At 37.7% G+C, this 27,116-nt stretch overlaps 2 protein-coding genes across 2 annotated transcripts in view; both read left to right on the forward strand.

Moving 5' to 3' along the window:
- LOC306874658 (NLR family CARD domain-containing protein 3-like) overlaps positions 1-23,012 on the forward strand; it is a gene marked incomplete at its 3' end in the record, with an annotated part of 195,623 nt that extends 172,611 nt beyond the window's left edge. The window contains exons 4-8 of the mRNA XM_079424854.1: positions 315-488; positions 5,207-5,380; positions 10,072-10,245; positions 21,337-21,510; positions 22,835-23,012. Of these exons, the coding sequence (XP_079280980.1) occupies positions 315-488; positions 5,207-5,380; positions 10,072-10,245; positions 21,337-21,510; positions 22,835-23,012 (874 nt within the window). The remainder of the gene's footprint in view (positions 1-314; positions 489-5,206; positions 5,381-10,071; positions 10,246-21,336; positions 21,511-22,834) is intronic.
- LOC306874651 (NLR family CARD domain-containing protein 3-like) overlaps positions 1-27,116 on the forward strand; it is a 311,376-nt gene that overhangs the window by 250,968 nt on the left and 33,292 nt on the right. The window lies entirely within an intron of this gene.

A 27,116-nucleotide genomic window follows, 5' to 3' on the forward strand; every position in this document is an offset into this window, starting at 1 on the left:
GAGAATGCATGTTTATTATGCATGTGATGATTATAACGTTGGTCCCCATCAAACATGGTGTGTGTGAGTGTGTGTGTGTGTGTGTGAAACTGACAGTTGAGATTCAATTCATGAACATTCCGTCATTATAAATCTATGGATTTTTTTTTGTCTGCTTTTTCGTCTGCTGTGTGAACATCGTAGGTCCGATCGCTTAGAAAAGATACAGCACTCCTCTCCTCAATGATCCGGTTGATTTAACACCTCATTCATGGGTCTGTGACAAACAGTGAATGAACTTAACTCATCTTTAGTTTTTCTCTTTCTCTCTGCAGGCTGAGTTACTGCAGTATTGGAGAGGAAGGCTGTGCTGCTCTGAGTTCAGCTCTGAGATCAAACCCCTCACACCTGACAGAACTGGATCTGAGCTGTAATAAACCAGGAGACTCAGGAGTGAAGCTGCTCTCTGCTCTACTGGAGGATCCACGCTGTAAACTACAGAAACTACAGTAAGTGTTATTATATTATTAAACACAAAAACTGTGTGAAAATACTGCCAAACAAAAACATTTCATGTTAAAGCGATAGTTCACCCAAAAATTAAAACTGTCGTCACTTTAATTATCTTCAAATCATTTCAAAACAGCATGACTGTCTTCTCTGAACATAAGAGAAGATATTTAGAGAAATGTTTTTTATCCACACAATGGTAAGCAATAATACCCAAACTTTGGTTACACTGTAAAAAATGGCAGACCTCCTCAACTCTCCAACAAATTTTCTAGTGACTGATTACATCTACATTTTTCCATTGAACCAACTGGATTTCTGCTAACTGAATTTGATCAATTGTGGCAACAGTCTGTTAACATTGGCTCAATGAGAAAATATGTTGAGCCAACTGGGAAAAAAGAAGTCAAACCAAGTTATTGGCCCAAATGAATATTATAAATAGTACTAGCATACATTTTTTCTTTTACCTAATTTAAAAATGTGTATTGGTAAATGTATAGTGCTAAAGTAACCTTACTGAATTGTTTATTCCCTGTTGTTGAAAAAAGAAGTCAAACCAAACCAAGTTATTGGCCATGAAACATGACTTAATAAATACAAAACTCAGTATACGTAGCATAACTTCAATGATAGAAAATCCGTCTGTAAATGATGTTCTGTCTTCCTTCAGCATCGGCTCCGCTCTCTCGCTCTCCCGCGCACAGGAAGTTGAATTCACTACAGTAACGGTTTCTCTCAGGCGCATGTGTGCACGTGTTTTCTGCTGCAAAGCTTGTTCAGACAACACAGATTTTTCACTTCTGCTTGATAGATTGGCTGAGCACAATTTAATATGTTCGGTGAATGTATATTTTTAATTTTAACTTCAGACCTTCAGCTAAAATTACTACAGTGCATTTTTTTGTTTTGGGACAATTATTGGGAAGCAATTTGTTGAGCCAATATTTATTTGTCAGTTTCCACAAGTTTTCAAAATGTAATTTTTTACAGTGTAGCAACAATATTCAAAATATCATCTATTGTGTTTCACAGAAGAAAGAAGGTGGTTAGGAACGACATGCAGGGAAGTACATTATAACAATTTATATTTTTGGGTGAACGATTCCTGTAAGAATCAAAATGTAAATGATCAAATACAGTGATTATACTGAATGTGCTCAAGACTAATGAATGTTTGTATAAACACTTATAAACCATTAAACAACAAAGTATGTAAGTGTAAGCCAAAATTAAATGTACAGATCAATAATTACAAAAATTGCTTTCTCAAGTCTTTCTCCAATCCATGAATAACAGATTTACATGTACTCTGTGGCACCAAGTCTTGTGTAATTGAATCAGTTGAAGAGTATTAAACTGTCCCAACACAGGCATAATCTCTCCTGTGTATGTTTTCAACATGACTCTAGTGTCCTCCAGTGGCTCTGTTGAGAACGCAGCCTGGAAATGTTTCTCAGATATGATACTCACGGCTGCGCCGGTATTCATTTCCATCATAATTTCCTTGTCATTTACATTAAACGTCTCTGTGAATGACTTTTTGCTGTTTTATAACTTCACAGCGTAAACATGGGCAATTCAACTTCCTCTGCCTCCACATACTTAGTATTTTTCTCAGCATAAGGCTTTATTTTCCCAACTTCCATGTTTCCTCTGCAGGCTCTCTTGATGTGGCCAGTTTTCCTGCAGTTATGGCATTTTTCATCTTTGAAATGTCATACCTGAGCGCTGTAATTTTTTCCATGACATCTATAGCACTTCTTCCCTCTTTGGCTGGAACGTCCACTTTATGCACAACAGCCGAGTGAGAGTCATGTCCTCTTAACTGCTGCGTGTCTTTCTCAGCCGTCTCCATGCTCAGTGTGATCTCAAACACTCGTGCAAACATCAGATTCGATTCTGACAACAGCCGTCGCTGGCAGGCTTCGTTGTGGCTTCCACTCATGAATCGGTCACACAATGCCTCGTCAAGCGTTCCCTGAACTCACAACTCGCTGCATATTCTGTCACCGTCTCATCAGCTCTTTGATCTCAGAGATTAAAACTGAATCTTTCCACAATCAGTAACGGCTTTGGTTCAAAATAACTCTTTAAAGTGTCCATGATGTCTTTGTAAGACTTATCCTTTGGCTTGTCTGGTTGTACCAAGTTCCTCAGTAAACCACAGGTAGCTGCTCCCATTACGCTCAAGAGTGCTGTGACCTGCGTCTCCTGACTTACGTCGTTCCCCACAAAGAACTGTTCCAGCCGTTCAATGTAAGCTGAACAAGATTCTGCTTTCAGAGCAAATTCACCTATACTTCCAATGAGTGCCATTATCAGAGCATAACTTTATCCTCATCACCAATTTTTCTGTTGTGCATCTTAACTGAAAGAATACGCTTGAGACGGAGGATCTGTATTAAGCGACCGCTTTACTTTTCTGCGTCTGCAAAACTGCACCAGAACAATCCCAGCATTCCTCAGCACTACTGAGCTACGGAGTCCCTATTGATTCAAATGCAAAACTTGTAAACATAAATATATCACAGACACTGAACAAAAATTACACGCATGCTTATGTTAAGAAATGCATTAAAATACCAAGGTTACATGTGAAGTTCATGATTGGTTCAATTCATACCTTTACTAATCACCCATCCCTCTGTTACTGAACAGATAGAATCCTCTTTATTAATCACTTCCCAAGTCTAGAGAATTAAATCATAAGACAGACTCAGGGCTGGATTGGTAATCGGGCATACCAGGCATTTTTCCGGTGGGCCGACGCACTGAAGGGGCCGACAGAATAGTGTTTTTGTTTTTGCCAAGGACCATCACACAGGGACAACGAGCAGCCAGTGGCCCATTGGTTTGTCTCCTGTACTGACAGCGTAAACCACCCAATGCTCTATAGACGGAGAGATGAAGTATTTTGCTCTGCCTGTATAAAGATCGCTTCACCCCAACTTCTTCCTCGTCGGCTTTTCCCACGTTTTCCCAGCAGCTTTATCAAGAACAGGCTTGCTCTGCGGTGAGAGATGCGGCCAAAGAGCCAGGCAGAGGAGGAGAGGAGAGGAGTTGAATCGGTAAAGTGCTTGATAGGGACTCGCACCGGAGGCAGGCATCTAACCTATCCTAATGTGTGCGCGTGCTACGAGTGTACAATACGTAAACACTTTTCAATATAACTTAAATTCATCCTCCGCGGTCAAGTCAAGTGTGTTCATAGAGGTTTCTATGGGCCAATGCAAATAAATCTAGATTTAAATTAAAAAAGACACAATATTGTCGGACCTGACGTTTTATTCTTATCCAAAACAACTAGAAGCAATGATATATAGCCTATCTACACTACCAGTCAAAAGTGTTTGAACAGTAAGATTTTTAATGTTTTTTTAAAGAGTTCTCTTCTGTTCACCAAGCCTGCATTTATTTGATCCAAAATGCAGCAAAAGCAGTAATATTGTGAAATATTTTTACTGTTTAAAATAACCGCTTTCTATTTGAATATCTTTTAAAATGCAATTTATTTCTGTGATCAAATCTAAATTTTCAGCATCTACTCACGCCACTAAAGCTTATTTGAATTGAATTGAATTGAATTGAATTGAATTAGACAGAGATAGAGAGAGAGAGAAGGGGTTCCTATTGCCCTGTGTGTGAGAGAAAGAAAGTGACAGTTGAACATAAAATAAGATATTTTGAGAAATATTTTTTGTCCTCACAATGGAAAACAATGATACCAAAACTTTGTTTGCCAACAATGTCCAAAATATGATCTATTGTGTTTGACAGAAGAAAGAAGGTCATACAGGGAAGTACATTATGTGTAGTAGTAGTCCTTCACACATTATACCACTCCGCTGGATTTCATCATTGAGCCGATTAGTGATCCTTACGAGACTTATATGTCATAGTTATACTATAATCTCTTATTTTAACATTATCACCTGTATACAGGGACCAATTATGACACAGTGGTGCCCTGGGCACGGACTGATTAAAGGCCCCCCTCAGTTGAAAGCCCCCCCAGCCCCAACTTGTTAATTATATCATGAGATTTCTCGATTCTCATATATAAGTAAATGGGTTTTGGACCTTTATTTCTCACAGACGCACACACAGTACAGACATGCACTCGTGCACACACGTGGAAACGCGGAGAGAGACTTGGTGTCAGAGCTGCGTCTGCCCCACAAACTGATCAATAAAATAGTTTTGCAGCTGAAAAGCTACATGACATTTCTCAGTAGCGAGGTTCTTGAAGCAGTTCAACTTAAAGATTCGTTATTAGTAGCCGCTGCTGCTGAACACTGTTGAGAGACACACAGACGCTGGTATTCACGCTCTCTCTCTCTCTCTCTTTCTCTCTCTCTCTCTCTCTCTCTAGACTGCATTAATAACTGTGTTAGCCTGCATATCAATGGCTCAAGCCTCTGTTATTAGCTCTAAAATGACGTTTTGGAAATTGAATCAGCTGTGTGTGTGTGTGTGTGTGTGAGAAAGTGACAGTTGAGATTCAAATTCATGAACATTCCGTCATTGTAAGTCTATGGGATTTTTTTGTCTGTTTTTTCGTCTGCTGTGTGAACATCGTAGGTCCGATCACTTAGAAAAGATACAGCTCTCCTCTCCTCAATGAGCCGGTTGATTTAACACCTCATTCATGGGTCTGTGACAAACAGTGAATGAACTTAATTAATCTTTATTTTTTCCTGTATTTTCTCTGCAGTCTTTCCTGCTGCAGGATTACAGAGAAAGGCTGTGCTGCTCTGAGTTCAGCTCTGAGATCAAACCCCTCACACCTGACAGAACTGGATCTGAGTGATAATAAACCAGGAGACTCAGGAGTGAAGCTGCTCTCTGCTCTACTGGAGGATCCACACTGTAAACTACAGAAACTACAGTAAGTGTTATTATATTATTAAACACAAAAACTGTGTGAAAATACTGCCAAACAAAAACATTTCATGTTAAAGTGATAGTTCACCCAAAAATTAAAACTGTCGTCACTTTAATTATCTTCAAGTCATTTGAATACAGTGTGACTTTCTTCTGTGGAAAATATATTTTTTTTTGTTTTGGGACAATTATTGGGAAGCAATTTGTTGAGCCAATATTTATTTGTCAGTTTCCACAATTTTTCAAAATGTAATTTTTTACAGTGTAGCAACAATATTCAAAATATGATCTATTGTGTTTGACAGAAGAAAGAAGGTCATACAGGTTAGGAACAACATGCAGGGAAGTACATTATAACAATTTTTATTTTTGGGTGAACGATTCCTGTAAGAATCAAAATGTAAATGATCAAATACAGTGATTATACTGAATGTGCTCAAGACTAATGAATGTTTGTATATACACTTATAAACCATTAAACAACAAAGTATGTAAGTGTAAGCCAAAATTAAATGTACAGATCAATAATTACAAAAATTACTTTCTCAAGTCTTTCTCCAATCCATGAATAACAGATTTACATGTACTCCGTGGCACCAAGTCTTGTGTAATTTAATCAGTTGAAGAGTATTAAACTGTCCCAACACAGGCATAATCTCTCCTGTGTATGTTTTCAACATGACTCTAGTGTCCTCCAGTGTCTCTGTTGAGAACGCTGCCTGGAAATGTTTCTCAGATATGATACTCACGGCTGCGCCGGCATTCATTTCCATCATAATCTCCTTGCCATTTACATTAAACGTCTCTGTGAATGACTTTTTGCTGTTTTATAACTTCACAGCGAAAAACATGGGCAATTCAACTTCCTCTGCCAGATATACTCCTCTTTATTAATCACTTCCCAAGTCTAGAACTAAATCATAAGATAGACTCAGGGCTGGATTGGTAATCGGGCATACCAGCCATTTTTCCGGTGGGCCGACGCACTGAAGGGGCCGACAGAATTGTTTTTTTTTTGTTTTTGCCAAGGACCATCACACAGGGACAACGAGCAGCCAGTGGCCCATTGGTTTGTCTCCTGTACTGACAGCGTAAACCACCCAATGCTCTATAGACGGAGAGATGAAGTATTTTGCTCCACCTATATAAAGATTGCTTCACCCCAACTTCTTCCTCGTCGGCTTTTCCCACGTTTTCCCAGCAGCTTTATCAAGAACAGGCTTGCTCTGCGGTGAGAGATGCGGCCAAAGAGCCAGGCAGAGGAGGAGAGGAGAGGAGTTGAATCGGTAAAGTGCTTGATAGGGACTCGCACCGGAGGCAGGCATCTAACCTATCCTAATGTGTGCGCGTGCTACGAGTGTACAATACGTAAACACTTTTCAATAAAACTTAAATTCATCCTCCGCGGTCAAGTCAAGTATGTTCATAGAGGTTTCTATGGGCCAATGCAAATAAATAATAGCCTAAGTGCGTTAGACTGCATTAATAACTGTGTTAGCCTGCATATCAATGGCTCAAGCCTCTGTTATTAGCTCTAAAATGACGTTTTGGAAATTGTAATGAAAGGTTTATGAGGTGCGCAAGAGATTAGTTAAACACACGAGATTTCAGGATGGAAACATGACAAATGTCTTGAAATAAACGATCATAACAATGTCTTGATGTGTGGTTGTGACTCCAGTCCGTTTAAATTATTACAGAAATAATGCACTCCTGAAGTGGTAATATGGCCACGACGCTGGGGCTTATTAATGGAACGGTCTCCATTCTCAAACAAATTAAGACGATTGATTTTTATTGACTGATCAGAAGCGCTTCTTGTGATAAAACACACTGTAAGGGTTTCCACTGATTACAAAATATTTCTGTTTGCTGGGGTGGTACTATTATATAGGCCTATTAATAAGGAAGAGGAGCCCAAAATATAGTTTTTCTGCTATTTATTCTACTTGTTGCAAAATAGATGCAATTATCTGCACTTCAGTATTGTATTACATTATAAACCAGTATGCAATAATAACGTATTGAGTGTAAATTATCATTTTAATTCAGATTATTAAATGGATGCCACCTTATTGATACAATAAAGCCCTCCCTACACCTACCCTAACCCTACCTACCCGTTACTGTATTTTCAACTTTCTGGTTATTTCTTTCATTTTTATTAAAAATAAATGCCTTTACGATGTGATATGAGATTTGAAAAGGGAGAAAAGTCTAGTCGATCGGGTCAAAAATCCTCCCATAAGTGATTTAGCATCTGCGCCACTGGAGCTGCTGGTCCATAGCAAAAGACGGGTTCAAGCCCATAGCAGCTTTTTATAATCTTCACAGAGCCAATCACACGATGCTGGAGAATTAGTGTAAATAGACTCTCCGTTTACATTATCAAAGAACATTATCATTGACTTTAGTCTAATTCAAGCACTCTCAAAAACTCCCATTAATCACTGAAGTTGCTTACATTGTGAAATGAATATCTTGCTCACATCTTACGCACATCTGCACTTTGTTGTTTCTGATGAGAGAAATGGTCAGAGAGCAGAATTCATTCAGGGAGCGCTCACACTGAATAAAACACTCATCTGAATGCCTCTTATTGGTCATTGTACTCATGAGCTCAACAGAATCATGTGTGATTGGTTATAATGCGCAGTGCTGGAGCTAAAAACACAGCAGTCTCTGGCTCCGTGCCAGACAGTGAAGTTGAGCAAACACAGATTTGAATTTAGCACCGAACATCTAATCACACCGGTGTGATCGTTTATCAGAGACAAACATATATTAATCAGCTATTTGTGTCTTTTGGAAAATCCACTTCAGTAAACCGCACTCATAAATGCTACTGTTTCCTCTGTCAGGTTTGCACCTCTCTCTCTTAGATTCATCTTTCAGCAATTGATGTTATGTATTTATTATCTCTGAATTGGATTCTTATTCTTTATTTATGTAGTAATTTAATAATTAGGGCCGGGACTCGATTAAAAAAAATAATCTAATTAATTAGAGGCTTTGTAATTAATTAATCGAAATTAATCGCATTTTAATCGCATATAAATATTTGACCTGAGAACAGTGAGAAGTAAGTTTTTTCAAATGGATTTTTAAATTTCCCATCCACAGGGCCAACCAAAGCGGTCTCATCAGCTTCTTTGTCCATATTCACTGTGGTTTGTTTTTGTCTGAACGCTAGTTGGTGCTCCAGTATAATCGGTCCGCTGAAACTCATCCAGTGAGAAACGTTCCGCGGTGCAAAAATAAGTGCGATTAAAATGCGTAAAAAAAATGTACGCGTTATTTTTGTATAATTAATTAATCTAAATTAACGCGTGAAAGTCCCTGCCCTATTAGTAATATAAATATGTACTAATGCACAATCATCATTTAATTAGTCACTTAATTATCTCATTAACTTTAACTCTTTGAGTTCTTGTGATTTGTCTTGAGACTTGTTTGTGTCTTGAAAGGCATGACTTGGTTCCTCCTCTGGTGAAATCAGCTGCTGAGTTCATGGGTGGAATAAACATATGGCAGGACTTTTACTTTCTGACCCCTGGACTATCCACCTCTGTCTGTAATATATCTGCTTGTTTTACACTCTTTGGCCACCGTGTGCCTGTGTCTGTGTCTGTGTGTCTGTGTGTGTGTGTGTGTCTGTGTGCGCGCGTGCGTGTGTGCCTGTGCGTGTGTGTGTGTGTGTGAAAGTGACAGTTGAGATTCAAATTCATGAACATTCCGTCATTGTAAGTCTATGGGATTTTTTTGCCTGATTTTTTACGTCTGCTGTGTGAACATCGTAGGTTCGATCACTTAGAAAAGATACAGCACTCCTCTCCTCAATGATCCGGTTGATTTGACACCTCATTCATGAACTGAACAGACAGATTCCTCTTTATTAATCACTTCCCAAGTCTAGAGAACTAAATCATAAGACAAACTAGCGTTAGCATAAATCTGTTGTATTTTCCTCTTGTTACGGTTTGCTGCAGGAGTTGTAGCAATGTGTTGTGAATCTAAAGGAACAAAAATTAATATGTTATTAGACACAAGCTAATAAACAGGCTATTAAACACTAAATATATATATTGTGATTAACCTTGCACCCTCTGAGTGAGTTGAGACTGGAGAGTTTGTGATCGTGAGATTCATGACCTCCGGTCGGAGTCAGACTCAAACACAACATCGAGTCCCTGATGAATGAATAACTGAAAATATAGGATGTACAGAATAATCAAATATCTCCATTAAAACTAACCAATATTTGTGATTAGTTACTAATTAGAAACACATTCTAAATTTAATGATCACTTGAGAATTGGAGTTAGATTAAAGCACGAGTAGTAGTCCTTCACACATTATACCTTCATCCACGCCGCTGGATTTCATCATTGAGCCGATTAGTGATCCTTACAAGACTTATATATCATAGTTATACTATAATGTTACTCTTATTTTAACATTATCACCTGTAGAGTACTACAAACGGTTTGAGGAGTGAAAACGATGAACTAGTTCAGCATCACAATCAGGAATCATGTAGAGTGAGTTAAATTAATGTCTCAGCTGCTGGCAAGATAAAATCTCTATAGCACCGATCCTGGTGTGAGAGAGAAAAGCAGAGCTCATACAAACACACTCTCACCCTAAAGCTGAAACACAATCTCAGGGATCATTCATGTTCTTCACTCTCTGCAGGCTGATTGACTGCAGTATTGGAGAGGAAGGCTGTGCTGCTCTGAGTTCAGCTCTGAGATCAAACCCCTCACACCTGACTGAACTGGATCTGAGCGATAATAAACCAGGAGACTCAGGAGTGAAGCTGCTCTCTGCTCTACTGGAGGATCCACGCTGTAAACTACAGAAACTACAGTAAGTGTTATTATATTATTAATCACAAAAACTGTGTGAAAATACTGCCAAACAAAAACATTTCATGTTAAAGCGATAGTTCACCCAAAAATTTAAAATCTGTCGTCACTTTAATTATCTTCAAATAATTTCAAAACAGCATGACTGTCTTCTCTGAACATAAGAGAAGATATTAGAGAAATGTTTTTTATCCACACAATGGAAAGCAATAATACCCAAACTTTGGTTACACTGTAAAAAATGTCAGACCTCCTCAACTCTCCAACAATTTTTCTAGAGACTGATTACATCTACATTTCTCCATCGGCCCAATTGTATTTCTGCTAACTGAATTTGATCAATTGTGGCAACAGTCTGTTATCTGTTGAAATCAAACAACTGCTAACTGTCCAAAACTGAACCCTCTGGGGTCTGAGGTCATTTTGGGACCCTTGAGATGTTGACATGCCCTGATATTTGTGCTTATTTCAGCTTCTTATAACATACTATTGACCAACAGGTAATTTTTTTTGTATTCAGCACAAACTGTGCTACAATATTATGTGACCAATATGGATGTACATGTCTGCATTTCTTAGAAAAAAATATGCGTGGTTTGTAAGTTTTGAAAAAAAATGTAGCTGAAATAAGGCCATAAAAGCCACACTAAATCGTCCTGAATAAGACTTTTGAGTAATTATTCTTGTAGGCTAGAATATTTACTTCACAATTATGTGAAAATCATTCTGCTTACTCATTCACAGAAAACAATATATTGATTTAAATGTTTAAAGACATGTTTTGTGATTGAAAGCCAATATGCGAGGGAGTGGTAATGGTCTTGAATATTAAGTGATTTCACCTGAGAGACAAAGGGCCCTCCCCTAAAGCTGCTAATGGCCCATCAGTGTGACTGGCACTTTGAGGCAAGGTGAAATGCTGTGAGGCAACCTGAAGAAACAATTTCAGAGGGCTCCAAGATTTTAATCTATTTTATTGTAATTGCTCTATGTTTAGGAACTAAATGTCTCGCATAGTATAAGTCAACTGACATACTTTACAAAATTAAGAAGTTTTAAGAAGGGGTACAGAAGACTGTGCTAAAGAGACATTCAAGGCAAAACAGTGCAAACCGGGACAATGCAAGAAAAAGTAATTGTGTCCAGTATACATAAGGACATATATAAGGAAAGATGAGAGCATTACAAAAGGCAGATGGTTTGTTAGGCCCACTCACCCACCTATGTGTAACCTACTCACTCACATGGTATTGCACATAAATACATGTTGTTTCATGTGTAAATCCAAGTATATGTTCTAAGTTTTATGTAGTGTTACAAAAGACAGTGCAAAAGAGACATATATAGACTCATGGGAGAATGCGAGTCAGCAGACGTCAGTTGAGCTCCAGTTTCCCGTCAGGGATGGACATGAACTTTTTTGTCCACCGGCCACTGTGGCTGGTGGATTTCAAAATCTACCAGCCACTCAATGTTTTTACCAGCCACTTTCTTGTTTTTAACCGACAATGTGTAACTGCATGTGAAAATTAATACTACAAGATCTACAATACTTAAGCAGTTTATTTAATCTCAAGTCTCAATGAAATACTGACATTTTCTCTTTCTCTCTTATACACACACAAACCATGAACTGATATACATTTCATTAAATGAGTAGGGCAGATTAAACAAAAAACTAACATTCCTCCACCCATCCTCCCCACCCCCAGTCCAATTTACGCCTGCTCGGATGATTCGTGGTCTTTTATGGCTTCCAGTTTTAGGTTTTTAGTCCCAACAATGAAACTATTAGTTTTGGCATCTTCTGAAGCGTGTTGACGACATACCGAGCAGAACATTGTCAGACTTGTCTCTTCGTAAACTAACCAATCACGGGACTCCCCATTGTCTGCTTTTCTCCATCGTTCTTGAAAAAAACTTTTTTTGACCTTCGCCTCTTTGTCCACTGGCTCCTCCTGAGATGTTTTCTCTTAGGGCTGCAACAAACGATTATTTTGATAATCAAATAATCTAACAATTATTAGAACGATTAATCGACTAATCATCAATTATTCCACTGATTGACCAGTAGACTTTTATAATTCAGCTTTTGTGATTAGTTAAAATATTAAGTTATACATATTCTAAAATAAAGGTCACTTCAGCTTTAGAAAAGTATATTATGTAATTACAATTATTAAACAATTAATTGGCAACACTTTACAATAAGGTTCATCATTTAACATTAGTTAACATGGAGTAAGAATGAACAATACTTCTACAGCATTTGTTAATCTAAAAGTTAGTTAATTTCAGCATTTACTAATGCTGTTTTTTAAGTTTTTATTAACAAAGATTAATAGTTAAATGTAATAAATGCATTGTTCATTGATGTTAATTAATACATTAATTAATGTTAATAAATTATACCTTATTGTAAAGTGTCACCAATTCATTATACAAATAGATGTATTTGGCACAAAATGAAATGACCGACAGAGACACTCTCTCACTCTGTCATTCAGTTTCTTTTCGCTACATGAAAAAGAAACTGAATGACACATTCTGCCTAACTTCTCCTTTTGTAAGTCATATAGATAAGAAACATAATAAAGGTAAGTGATACGATGCTTTGGATAAACTATTTTATTCAGAACATAATATTTTAAAATACCTTATAGGGTTATGAATAATCAAAACAGTCCTTAGCTAGATCAAGCTTTGTAAACCAAACTGTCACTATAATGAAACAATTTTTTTCCCACTAATAAAAATATTTAATAATTAGCTAGCTCCACACTGGAGAGCTGCTTTAGTCCGGACATTACTGGAGTAACGTTACATTACTGAAAAGCAGAGCTCATTCAAACATCCACATCGTTGTAATCAGATGCATTTTTAAATGCTGTTTTCACACTGCTGACAGTTTTTATTGTGTTTATTTAGTTACTGAGACGAAAGCGTGCTATATATTAACATGTTCATCCAATCGCCGCTCAAGTTCAGGTGCATTTTCTCTGAAGCGCTGTATGTCTTCTTGTCTTGAATGCATCCGGGAGGGCTGAACTACAGTCTTGCGCTACAGTGCTACAGTGCCACACTGGTGAAACCGCAGTATTGCAGGCTCTAACATTAGGTGCCTCCTCTAAAAGTGTCCGCCGTCCGGGTGAAACAGTATTCTATTTTTAATTACCCGCCACAGTGGCCGGTAGGTGAAGCGAGTTTACCCGCCACAACACAAAATCACCCGCATTTGGCTGGTGGCGGGTGCTAATTTCCATCCCAGTTTCCCGTGCAGGCCGGAATCGCAGAGTCTGTGGAATCATATCAACATCCGTCTCTGTTTTCCATGACAGAGTGGACTGCCTGGAGATTACTTGCTTGTTTGCCTTGGCTCTCTTCGAAACAGGTGCTTGAATATTTTCCTTGGCAAATCTGTAAAAAAAAAAAAAAAAAAAAAAGGAAGTTAGTAGTAATATATTATCACAACAGTTTTTGTAGTGTCACACAAGTACATGTTTACGATGTAAACTCAATTACATCTGTAAAATATCATGTCTGTGCACTTACTCAGTATGATTCTCGATCGCACTGAAACCTGAACGACACCTGCGTTTCCCTTTGCGAGGTGCTGATGAGGTGCTGATGCCTAAAAAAAGTTAGCAAAATCCAAAGCAAACCGATGGCCAACTGATGGATACAATGTGTGTCTATATCTGCTGATGGCCAATTACACGGACAAATATCTGTTGATGGGCTGTAAACCACGCGTATTTACAGCTTTTCAAACATTTACACCCGAGAAATTTGCGAACGCCAGCCACCGGACATATACTAGCACGTAGAAAACATTTACACCTAAGAACAGATATTTGTAAACAAGTTATGTTGAAACTACCCCACACTGAGCGAAATGCATTAGAAACAACACAAAGATATTCAGAGCAGATATTCCAAAACATCTATACATTAGGCACGATCAGGCGCGGAGCTGTGGGTGGGCCTGGACGGGCCTGGGCCCGCCCACATTGACAGCTGGCCCGCCCAATCAGAAATAAAAAATAAAATACTACTCTGTATTGTTAAACATGGATACTACTTTATGTGGTGTATTTAATCTATAACATGTTATGTTAAAAACAGTAAATTTATAAGCAAGCCTGATAACTTTAAAATTTAAGTGTGTTGGTGACGTGTTTTCATTGGTCAATGCAACATCAACGTAGCACGCTCTATTGTAATCTGGCGCGAACCATCTATGACGCGAACAACCAACGGTTATAACGTTCGCTAGTCTTGATTTTTCTTAGTATGGCCAAACAAGTTACTCTCACTCATTTTTTTAAAAAACCTCGTATTGAGATTAATAATTATTTGGAGGACCAATCTGTGGATCGTAATGGAACAACCGCTGGCTCTGAGAATGGAGCGGAGATTAACTCCGAACCGACGACCTCCACTGATGCTAACCGGCAAGCAGATCTGCCTATGGGTAATCGACGATCACTGCTACACTTAATTGCACCGTCAGATCTGTCAGCTCTGGGGGAACCTGCTACCCAACCTCATCTACAGGCATTCCCGAGTACCATAATTGATAGGAAATATCAAAGCTTCAACGCTAAGTGGTATGAAGGGTTCAACTGGATTGAATATAGCCAGTCGAAAGACCTGATTTTTTGTAAAGCCTGTCGGCATTTTCCTGAACAGCACACTGAGGGGACTTTTACTAAAGAGGGTTTCAAAAATTGGAAACGTATTGGCCAGGTCTGTGAGAAGCATCAGTCTAGCGAGCTACATGCTTCTGCACTTGTAAAATTACTCTCCTACAAACAAAGTCGTGCGCAACAAGGCAGCGGTACTGTATTAAATCAGATGCACGGAGATTCCATTTCGTTCATTGAACGTAATCGACAGCACGTCAAAGTTGTGCTGGATGTTGTCATGCAGTGTGCCAAAATGGAGATTCCCCTGAGAGGGCACCGGGAAACTCAGGAAGCGTTAAACAAGGGGAATTTTTTAGAGCTATTCGAGTTTATATCGAAGTATAATAAAATAAAATAAAAAAATAAAAAAAAAATAAAAAAAAACTTGTTGAACTGCCACGAAATGCTACACTCATGTCCCACCACATTCAGGACGAGCTGCTTGAGGCTGCCGCTTCACTTCTACTCAGGAAGATAAAAACGGAGATGCAAGAACAGCCTAGGCCCACATATTTTGCCATACTTGCAGATGAGTTTAAAGATGTTTCGAAACGCGAGCTAGTTGCTGTCTGTGTTCGATTTATCCATAGTGGGACAATCAAAGAACGAGCGCTGGGCTTTGTCAAAACAGCTGACCTGTCTGCTCAAGGAATATCGCAGAGGATCCTTGAAATTCTAGAACCACTTGGTTTGGACCCTTCTCTCTGTGTCGGGTTCTGTTTTGATGGGGCATCGGTCATGTCTGGGCACAGAGGAGGCGTTCAATCTATCTTAAAAGAGACATTTCCCAAAGCTGTGTATGTACACTGTAATTCCCACAGACTGAATTTAGTGCTTTGTGCTGCTGCGGAATCATCTGGACACGTCAGTACTTTTTTCACTGTCATCAATCAGATACACAACTTCTTCACTGGGGCCCAGAGGCACGCTCGGTTTGTGGAACTTCAGAAGGAAATGCATCCAGAACGCCCATGCAAGGAACTGGAAAGGTCATGTGACACCAGGTGGAGCTCTAAATCAGGATCTGTTCATAAAGTTTTAGAAATGCTAGACGTGTTACTTGAGACTCTTGCTGCGTATTCTGAGACAAGCGGACCGACAAAACTAGATGCAGATAACCTATTACAACAGATGCAAACAAAAAAGTTCATTTTCATGCTTGTTGTGTTTTGCAAGTTGTTTCAGTGCAGCGATTTTGCCACAAAGGGGCTGCAAAGTCCAGCAATCTGTGTGACAGACTGCATCTCCTTAATTGAAACATTGAAAGCCACCCTTGCCACTTTTCGAGATGATTCAGATGGTGACTTTGACAAAGTTCTCAGATTGACGGAGGAGTTGATGGATAAATACGAGATAGCATGCTGGGATCTGATAATGTCTCGTGAGCGAAAGCTGCCTGCAAAGTTTAGTCAGTCTATTGTCACCACAACATTGGGAAAAACATCTGCTATCAAGAATAATGGTGATCTGAGAGCACTCTGGAACTGTATTCTGGATAACGAGATGGCTGAATTGAACAGCCGATTTAAAGACGACACCTACGGAATAATGCGAGCTTCAGCTGCCCTCATCCCAGGATCCACCACTTTTGGCACACAAGAACTGATCAAATCTCCTTGCAGCTTGTATGGGATAACAGTCTGTGATGCGGAATTTGCCTTTTTTACCCAATTCATCAAGGGCAAAGCTGACAAAGACAAAATGCCCTCACTAATTGAATTGTTGGATGCCTGTGCTGCTGATATTTTCCCCGGAATGAACCGTCTGTTAAGGGCCATCATCACACTACCCATGACGTCCTGCAGTGTTGAAAGACTTTTCTCCGCTACTCACAGGATCAACACTCGCTTGAGAGCATCAATGGTGACTGAACGCTTGAACAATTTGACCCTGTTATCTTTCGAAAGAGAGCTGACAGAAACACTGGATTATGACGAGATCATAAGCATCTTTAATTCAAAACCCAGGCGACTCCGCCTTGTGTAGCCGGGTAAGGTATAGGCCATGGTTTTCTTTACATGTAGGCCGTGGCTTGATAGCAGGATGAGACTATTAAGTAGGCTACTTTGAGCCTCTGAGCTCAAATAATGTTGCTTTTTTAGAAAGCTAAACGTGTACGTGGGGGTTGACCTCAGCCTCTTGTTCAGGGCCTAAATATTCGTTCAGTTAACATGTCATTATTTTAAATGTTCACTGAATAGAGTGTTATGTTGTGGTTGTTTTTTTGTTATTTTGTTAGAGCTATGTGCTCTCTAATTGATCTTCCCTATCACAATGTTGCCTTTTTGTGAATGATATGTTCCTGGCTCGGTAGCCATAGCCTATGTTATATAGGCTTATGTATTTAGCTCAGTTTTGACAGTAGATTAAATTTAAATTGCAAAATAAGTAGGCTAATAAGCTATTTTTTTACCATTATAAAGCAGTTTGAATGTTTCATTGTGTTACAGTATGGTTCTAATGAGAAAAGTATTCCCGAGCAGCTTTCAGCTATGATCACTTTGAGAACTTTTCTTGCAAGCACCCTGAACTAGACAAGTGGAAAACGTATTTTGAGTAACACCATGTTATAACCTTAATTTTTTTTTCGTTTTGAATTATTTTGTTTAAAGACATTTCAAGCTTTGTGCATTTGATGCATTTCTCATGTGTGGGAGGCATACACTGAGTTTCGTTAAGTTAGGATGAGATGCGCTCCAGTTAACCTGCAGTGCAAGTGACCGCGCGGGCGCCTGGTTGATTATATTGTCTGGTATATTTGCTTCTTATTCATTAAATCTAGGAAATTGGTTGATGAAAAATTGATTAAAATTAAGATACAATTTATACAAAACGAAATTCACTTTAAAGAAAGTCTTTCTACAAAACAAACCTATGAAGTGGTCATAATCATGTCTGACCATGTCATATTGCGCCTCTTATAATGCTGTTCAGTGTTCACTTTTCATAACCAAAATAGGTTAAATAAATAAAAACATATATTATAATATTGAACATATATATGAATAAATAAATACGTTTTCTTTAATGGCTACGCTACAGCACCTGGTAACGTCAGAGGACTCAAGGTTTCAGCGTTTCCCGAAACCTTCTTATTTAGGCTACACTTTTCTTTTTTTTTTACTGAAATGCTGGAAAGTATTTACAAGAACAATATTTCATCGCAACTTCACCACAACAAACAAAAAATGTGAACTAGAAGAAAGCATGTAAAAAATTGAAATGATTATTGTGGCAGCAAAATATGATACAATTTTAAAATATGTAGGCTAGGCTATATCTAATACATGCAATTTCAACTATTTCTGAAGTGATTATTTTATAAAGAACACCGCTTTCTCACATAACGCAGTGAAGCAGCCCGTGCATCAGAGAATAATTGATTCTGGAGCCGTGGAATCTATATCAACCAATTCAGCACTATTACCACGGACAGCACCTGGTAGAGTCGCACGTATACGGTATATCTTAAGCAGCTTCCTAATGTATTGTTCGGGGAACACGCCTAGAAATGGTATGCCTTTATAAGTTATACCTTAATAGTCTTCGTAGCGCGCTAAGAGACAACGTTATCGGGAAACCCAGCCTTGATTTCGGAACACCCATAGATTCAGGCCCACCTCGACTTAATCCAGGCCCACCCATCTGCATGTTCTGCATCCGCCACTGGGCACGATAGTATTGTAGCATGACAGTGTTATAAGCTAGCCCAAACTGAACGGAATATATTACAAATTCATTCAGAGTATCACATATTACAAACCCAGAAAATTGCTTATATAGATTCAATTATTAATATTAATTATTTAACCTTACTTTAAAGCGATAGTTCACCCAAAAATTAAAACTGTCTTCACTTTAATTATCTTCAAGTCATTTCCAAACAGTGTGACTTTATTCTGTGAAACATAAGAGAAGATATTTAGAGAAATGTTGTTGTCCACACAATGGAAAGCATTGATACCCAAACTTTGGTTGTCAACAATGTCCAAAATATGATCTATTGTGTTTGACAGAAGAAAGAAGGTCATACAGGTCAGGAACGACATGCAGGGAAGTACATTATGACACTTTATATTTTTGGGTGAGCGTTTAAGAATCAAAATGTAAATGAACAAACACAATGATTATACTGAATGTGCTCAAGACTAATGTATGTTTATCTCGGCTGGATAAAAGAAGCCAGGGTCACACTAGTAGCCTAAAGTTTTGATGGATGATGATTGTCATCAAGGTAAAGATGATTACAGTCACATACAGGATGGTGCATTAGGTGTGTGTTGTGTCTGTTATTTGATGCACAAACGAACCGTGTGTATTTGTGCTCTCGGTGCACTGATCACTATAATATCATATTTGTGCTTGAACACAGCTCAGGATATTCACCTAGTTGAATACACAGAGTTTAATAACGGATGCTCGTGTGTTTTGGAGAAGTTTGTGAGGATCAGTGGTGTTCATGTACATACGGGCACGACACGGCTCAGTTCGGCTCGTTTTGTGTTTCCACTGCAGTTTAGTACCGCTTTAGAGTGGGCGGGATTATTCACGTGTCGTTATAGTTGCACCGCCTCTACTGCCGTGACTCCTGAAAAACGTTTTAATTCTGCGTCGCTCCATCACGCTCTCGCTGGATCCGCTCCTCGGCTATCAACGAGAGGAACATCTGTACTTCCTCAACAGACAACGAAACAGACATTTTTTTGGTTGTTTAAAAGAGGTGTTCATTCAAAACAATTGTGTTCGATCCTTCACTGGCTGTGCTGATTTAAATCAGTGACAATTTTCTCCGGCCAATCAGTGATCAGCAGAGTTTAAACGTCATGTTTTGGTAACGGTACGGCTCGCTTGAAACCTCGGCCGAGGTGGTACTAAAGTAAGTACCAGGTACTGTGTGATTGTGTGTGTGCGTGTGCGTGTGTGTGTGTGTGTGTGTGTGTGTGTGTGTGTGATTGTGAGTGCATGTATGGGGTGTGATAACTGCAGTTTTTTTCTACTCTCTAAGCAAACTGACAGGAGAATTAAGGTGCATACGCTCGCCAGCCGTTTGGCAAAAATCCCATAATATTCAGGCGTTTGTTTGTTTTTCTTTAATTAATGGAGTGCATAAATACAGAGTTGACATTTAAAGAATGATTGTACATAATATACAAAGTATCATGAATATACATTGTCAACTGAAATCAAGTACTAAAGATTACAAGAGAAAAAGTAGAGAAACAAATGAAGATTCAGGCGTCAGACGTAATATTTGACACGTTAGACGTCACGGTCACGTCTCGGAGCTGCGCTCAAACTGTGCGGTGGTGACGGAGCAAAGAAAGGATTTTTACTTTGTATCTAGAAAGTACTTGTGGATTAACGCCTGGATAACATACGTGTGAATAAGTACATTGATAATCATTTCTCTTTCTCCTATTTTGCCCCAAGGAAGGCTTTAAGATGGTAATGATCATGATAACAGGACCTGAATTACATATCTTTTTAATGATCAAATTAAATTTTACTAATCAAAGCATGTCTAATTAATTAAAATCATGAAACTTAAACAATTTAACATCAATTTATTTAGCAAAAAATACATGTTTAGGGCCCAATTAAATGTTTTATTTTTTCCAAACTTATGTTTTATTGTCTAATTATTTAAAAGTATAAAAACAAGTTTAATTTATTCTAACATTTTATATTTTTTTCCTCAGAAACTCTGTGTTGTGTATTTACATTTTATTAAGGCATAAAACATTCATTTTATCTTTTAATTAATGAAAATGAAAATAAATCTTATTTTTTGGAAAATAAAGGGGATTTAATATTAAAATTAAAACATTGAAGAAATATTGTATGATTATTCCTTTAAAAATAAGGTTTTAATAATTTTAGTAGTAGTAGCCTATTACTGAACAATAGTAATATATTTCTGCCGCAATGTCTTCAAGTGAAACCAAACTTTTATTTTGACGGGTTGCCATGAATACTTTTACATTTCTATGTGTTTATGATATGAGGTAGAAAATTTAGAAATTATTTATTTAGTTTCTTTTCTTTCTCTTTCTTTAAGTAGACTCATTGAGATATAGGCTATTCTAATAATAATAATAATAAGATGATATGAGGTAGGGGTGGAACGGTTCGTGGACGGCACGCGCTAGGACCGCGGTTCAACTTAAATCTGACAACGCATCTGTAATATGGTTTGTTATAAATAACACGTAAAACAAACAAGTCTATGGGATTTTGTTGTCTGTTTTTTCGTCCGCTGTGTGAACATCGTAGGTCCGATCACTTAGAAAAGATACAGCACTCCTCTCCTCAATGATCCGGTTGATTTAACACCTCATTCATGGGTCTGTGACAAACAGTGAATGAACTTAACTCATCTTTAGTTGTTCTCTTTCTCTCTGCAGGCTGTGTGACTGCAGTATTGGAGAGGAAGGCTGTGCTGCTCTGAGTTCAGCTCTGAGATCAAACCCCTCACACCTGACTGAACTGGATCTGAGCCGTAATAAACCAGGAGACTCAGGAGTGAAGCTGCTCTCTGCTCTACTGGAGGATCCACGCTGTAAACTACAGAAACTACAGTAAGTGTTATTATATTATTAAACACAAAAACTGTGTGAAAATACTGCCAAACAAAAACATTTCATGTTAAAGCAATAGTGCACCCAAAAATTAAAACTGTCTTCACTTTAATTATCTTCAAGTCATTTGAATACAGTGTGACTTTCTTCTGTGGAAAATAAGAAAAGATATATAAATAAATAGTAATAGCAGAAACGTATTCCTTGTGTCCATACATTTACCAATATGGTACTGATATATTATGTATCAGATTATATTATTCCGGGTTTAGAGCCGCTGATTGAAGAGCGTCAGTGAATGAAATGTCACAGTTTTGCTTTGAATTTGAAAACGGCAGCGGCTAGATTATGCTTTCATGAACATTCCGTCATTGTAAGTCTATGGGATTTTTTTTGTCTGCTTTTTCATCTGCTGTGTGAACATCGTAGGTTCGATCACTTAGAAAAGATACAGCACTCCTCTCCTCAATGATCCGGTTGATTTGACACCTCATTCATGAACTGAACAGATAGATTCCTCTTTATTAATCACTTCCCAAGTCTAGAGAACTAAATCATAAGACAAACTAGTGTTAGCATAAATCTGTTGTATTTTCCTCTTGTTACGGTTTGCTGCAGGAGTTGTAGCAATGTGTTGTGAATCTAAAGGAACAAAAATTAATATGTTATTAGACACAAGCTAATAAACAGGCTATTAAACACAGAATATATATTTTGTGGTTATCCTTGCACCCTCTGAGTAAGTTGAGACTGGAGAGTTTGTGATCGTGAGATTCATGACCTCCGGTCGGAGTCAGACTCAAACACAACATCGAGTCCCTGATGAATGAATAACTGAAAATATAGGATGTACAGAATAATCAAATATCTCCATTAAAACTAACCAATATTTGTGATTAGTTACTAATTAGAAACACATTCTAAATTTAATGATCACTTGAGAATTGGAGTTAGATTAAAGCAGGAGTAGTAGTCCTTCACACATTATACCTTCATCCACGCCGCTGGATTTCATCATTGAGCCGATTAGTGATCCTTACAAGACTTATATATCATAGTTATACTATAATGTTACTCTTATTTTAACATTATCACCTGTATAGTACTACAGACGGTTTGAGGGGTGAAAACGATGAACTAGTTCAGCATCACAATCAGGAATCATGTAGAGTGAGTTAAATTAATGTCTCAGCTGCTGGCAAGATAACATCTCTATAGCACCGATCCTGGTGTGAGAGAGAAAAGCAGAGCTCATACAAACACACTCTCACCCTAAAGCTGAAACACAATCCCAGAGATCATTCATGTTCTTCTCTCTCTGCAGGCTGATTAACTGCAGTATTGGAGAGGAAGGCTGTGCTGCTCTGAGTTCAGCTCTGAGATCAAACCCCTCACACCTGACTGAACTGAATCTGAGATTTAATAATCCAGGAGACTCAGGAGTGAAGCTGCTCTCTGCTCTACTGGAGGATCCACACTGTAAACTACAGAAACTACAGTAAGTTATTGATTCAATGATGTAATTTATTATCTTGTATTAAAGCAGATCTTAGTGTATTTTATCTTTCTCTCTGTTGTACAGTATTTGACAGAGGAAACTCCACAAGCTCCAAACAAGTGAATCAAAACAACACGTCCTGAACAAGACTGTCACCTGGACATAATTTTTGTAGGTTTTAAACAACCTACATTTTTTTCCAGTCTCATGGGAACATTTTTTTTTTAATAATTAGATTGGACATACTAACTGCACTGTAATAATTTAGCATGACATTACAGTATATTCCAGGTTAATAACTGCATTACTTTCACAGTAATTTCCCAGTGGGACTTCTCTTGTATTGAACTGCACTCTCAGTAATTTCTTGTAAACAAACAGCATCATACTGTGTTTTGTGCTGTGCATATGTATGAAGGGTCCCAGCATGTAATGCAGCATGAATAAATCATGCTGTAGAGGTTTATTTTGAATATGAATATGCAAGGTCAAAGACAACAGTTCAAGACAGCTTTATAAATTGAATTCACAGTAAAACAAGAGCAGTAAATTACTGTGATGTTAGCATCATTCTGCTGTTCATTCAGTCATTTGTTAGAAAATTACCCAGCATGCTTTGATTTCACAATACATTTCTGAATACAGTAATATATTGTAAAATACTACTCTTTAATCCTGTAAAAAATTAAAATTTTTACAGTGAAGATAGATAGATAGATAGATAGATAGATAGATAGATAGATAGATAGATAGATAGATAGATAGATAGATAGATAGATAGATAGATAGATAGATAGATTTTTTTTTTGGTATCTTCATGAAAATGTTGTATATTGTTAATACGTAGTACACTTTTTTTACTTTTAACATATTTTTCTTTATACAGTAGATTTTAATATAAGCATGAAGATGATAAGAAAATTCATTAAATTTAATTCTAGAAATAGAATATGACAGTCATGGTATAGTTTAAGTGCTAATGCAGCCTCAAGAGAGAGTCATGAGATAAGATCACAGTTTACCAGCAAAGTGCTCCAGTCTCAAGGAGAGAGTTTGACATAAACATACTGTAATAAACTAAATCAATTAAATATGTAAAACATCAATTATTTATAAATAGATCTCTATTTTAACAGATCTAACTATGACCCCTCTGGGATTCACAAATCTTAATAAATCTTTGCTTTGAATATTTTTTGCCAAGCTTTCTTCCAATGTGTATTATTCAATAAACTCATTATTCAGTTTCTTTTTTATGGTAACTTTTTTATCATGGAAATAAAATAAAATAAATACGGTTTAATATATTTATTAAGAAATTTATCTCAGAAATGTATTGTAAACAAACAGCGTCATACTGTGTTTTGTGCTGTGCATATGTATGAAGGCTCCCAGCATGTAATGCAGCATGAATCAGGGTCAAATATATCTTTACCCCTGAAAAGCACACTGTAGTTTTTTTTTCTTGTGTTAAATAGTTTTGGTGTCTTAAAGTAAGCCCAGAGGATTACACTTAAAAAAATAAATATTAATAAGAAATACTTCAGTTGTTTCAAGCTATCAGGCTAAATTAACGACTGCAACAATTTATCCCCTGGTCATGCCACATCCCTAGAAAAATACATGTGTTGTTTATGATAATCAGTTTATTGCCAAAGCATGGCATTTCAGGACACAATGAAAACAAGCAACAGTGTCCAGCAATATCCTGTCTTATTCTTATTTGAAGGGACATGTCTTCCTTTTTTATTCTTCACCTGTTCACCTGTCACGTTATAAACAAACAAACACAAACATGTTTGGTGTCTACTGAGAAGCATCACAGATCAGAATCTTTGTGAAAATAATGACTTACAACTGTGAGTCAGTCCTATTACTATAAAGACAGCATTAGCATCTCTGGGAATGCAGTGATAAGATTACAAGTCAGGTTTTGGAAAATAACATTTCAAATTGAATAGAATGGGACAAATTAGTTGATTAAAATAGCTGTCTTTCATCACTCACCTTAGACTGAGTTTGATGTCTTTGGACTTCAGCTGTTGAGGTGTCTCAGGCTTTAGATCAGGAAGACATCCAAGATGTGCAATTTAATGAATGGGCTCCCAATACTAGGTTTGTGGACAGTCAAAAAGTGAGATTAGATGCAGATTGATGCATGTGACTCAGAAGGAGCAGTAGAGCATCCTACAATATGAGTTGACCTTAATTAACCTGTTGTTACTCTGAACACAAATCAACTTATTTTGCTCTATTGCATAAAATGACCAACTTATTGCACAGGCTGTGTGACAGAGCAGCACTGGTTTACATACATCCTTATTGTTTCAGTTTTCTTACCTGCTAAGGAGCTGTGGGTGCACACACACCGTTAGCGCTCAAACACACCACACTTAACCCATCAGAAGAAAATATGAGGGAGCATGTGTCAAAAATTGATTGATTTATGACTTTATGATTTTATATTGATTGGTTACAATTGATACCTCTGACCTCCTGTTCCTGTTCTTTGAAGCTTTATGACATCCTGTTCCTGTTCCTTGATGTTTGTTTCTTGATGTTTATGATACCAGTTGTAAAACTGGTACCTCTGACCTCCTGTTCCTGTTTCTTGATGTTTATGACAGCAGTTGTCAAATTGACACCTCTGACCTCCTGTTTATGGCAGTGACCATTTTGTGATCAGGATATGATTCGCCCATTTTGTTGTTATGAAGTGTCACAACGATCTCGGATGGGTTGTTCCGCCAAACGTTCGGGTTGTTTCACACCTGTGAATAAGAACAAGAATGAATGAGCTGAGAACCATTGAGTTCTTTTGTTTTGTGATGTGAAACTTTTCCAAACATTTCTCCCTATTGAATATCAAAGGGTGCTCAATAGATTAAAATGGCAAACAATTATCCAAGTCAGCAACTATCTAATCCATCCATGCGTCTGAAAAAAAAAAAAAAAAAAAGTGATATGCCCGGACATGTTCTTTTTTAGACCCTGAGAGTTGCAACACATTTTTTTCCATTCTTGGAGGAAAATGAAGAAACAAAATAGATAAAGAAATAAAACAAAGTTCTAAGAGAACTTACATGAGTTAAAGCGAGATCCATGCAGTCTGTGAATTAAGTTGTTCCCATACTTGCATGCTTAGCCCTCCTATCTGTGGGGTGTTGTTGCGTATTTGGATTGCCATGTGTTACCCTGACTGGTAGTATCAAACGTGTATTGAGAAATTAGTTATTATCTAAACTTTTCACATGAATGTCCTAACTAGTCTAAAATCTTCTAGTCTAAAATCATCGTTTCTTCATCGGTCTCCTTCCTGACTTTCTGGGTCTGTACCCATAACAGTGTTTATGTCGACACCTTACCACGGTCTGATCTATAGACTGAATGTCTCTTATGTTAATGGGGGTCTACCTTCCAGTGATGGTAGAATAAGGGTGTCATGTTTGGGGATGTACTTTGTTTTAGGGTGAAGACCTCCAAACACGTGTCTACCTGATCTATGCGCTAAATCTTAATGGCTAAGACAAAAAAAAAATCAAAGCATTCACGAAGACCATTACCCATCACACTGTTTATATCCTTCTGAAAAGGTTTTAAGTTTGGGTCTTTCTAAAACATTTGTATGCATGCATCTTGACACAGCACTGTAGAGTCAGTACAAGCTGATAGGCTATTGTTAAAAACTGAAAACAAAGAGCCAAGCAATTTATTCAAACCACTACCATCCACCCATCTAATGTTTGGGCCTGACTGAGAAGGAGAGGCGTGAGTATCTTCAATACTTCTCAGTAAAATAATTACAACCACAAGTTTTAAACATGTTTAAAAGGTTAAACACATTGCGTGTCACTAAAGCAAGGCATGCTGTCTATCTACGCTTCAGAGTGAACATTTCTCATTTGACAGATCTATGTTTCAAATTTTTTACCCGAGGTGTTTGACAATCACAAGTATTGCATGTTGTTTTCTAATGTTCATTTATTGGTGTACATTTTTATACCTAGAACACAAAACATTGCTTTGATTCAGATTAAGCTTCATGCCAACCAAGTAGTTTTATACATTCTGACTATTTGTAGATATTATGTCATTTTAAATGATTTAC

Source organism: Barbus barbus (assembly GCF_936440315.1).
Source record: "Barbus barbus genome assembly, chromosome: 9".
In the NCBI taxonomy this organism is placed as follows: domain Eukaryota; kingdom Metazoa; phylum Chordata; class Actinopteri; order Cypriniformes; family Cyprinidae; genus Barbus; species Barbus barbus.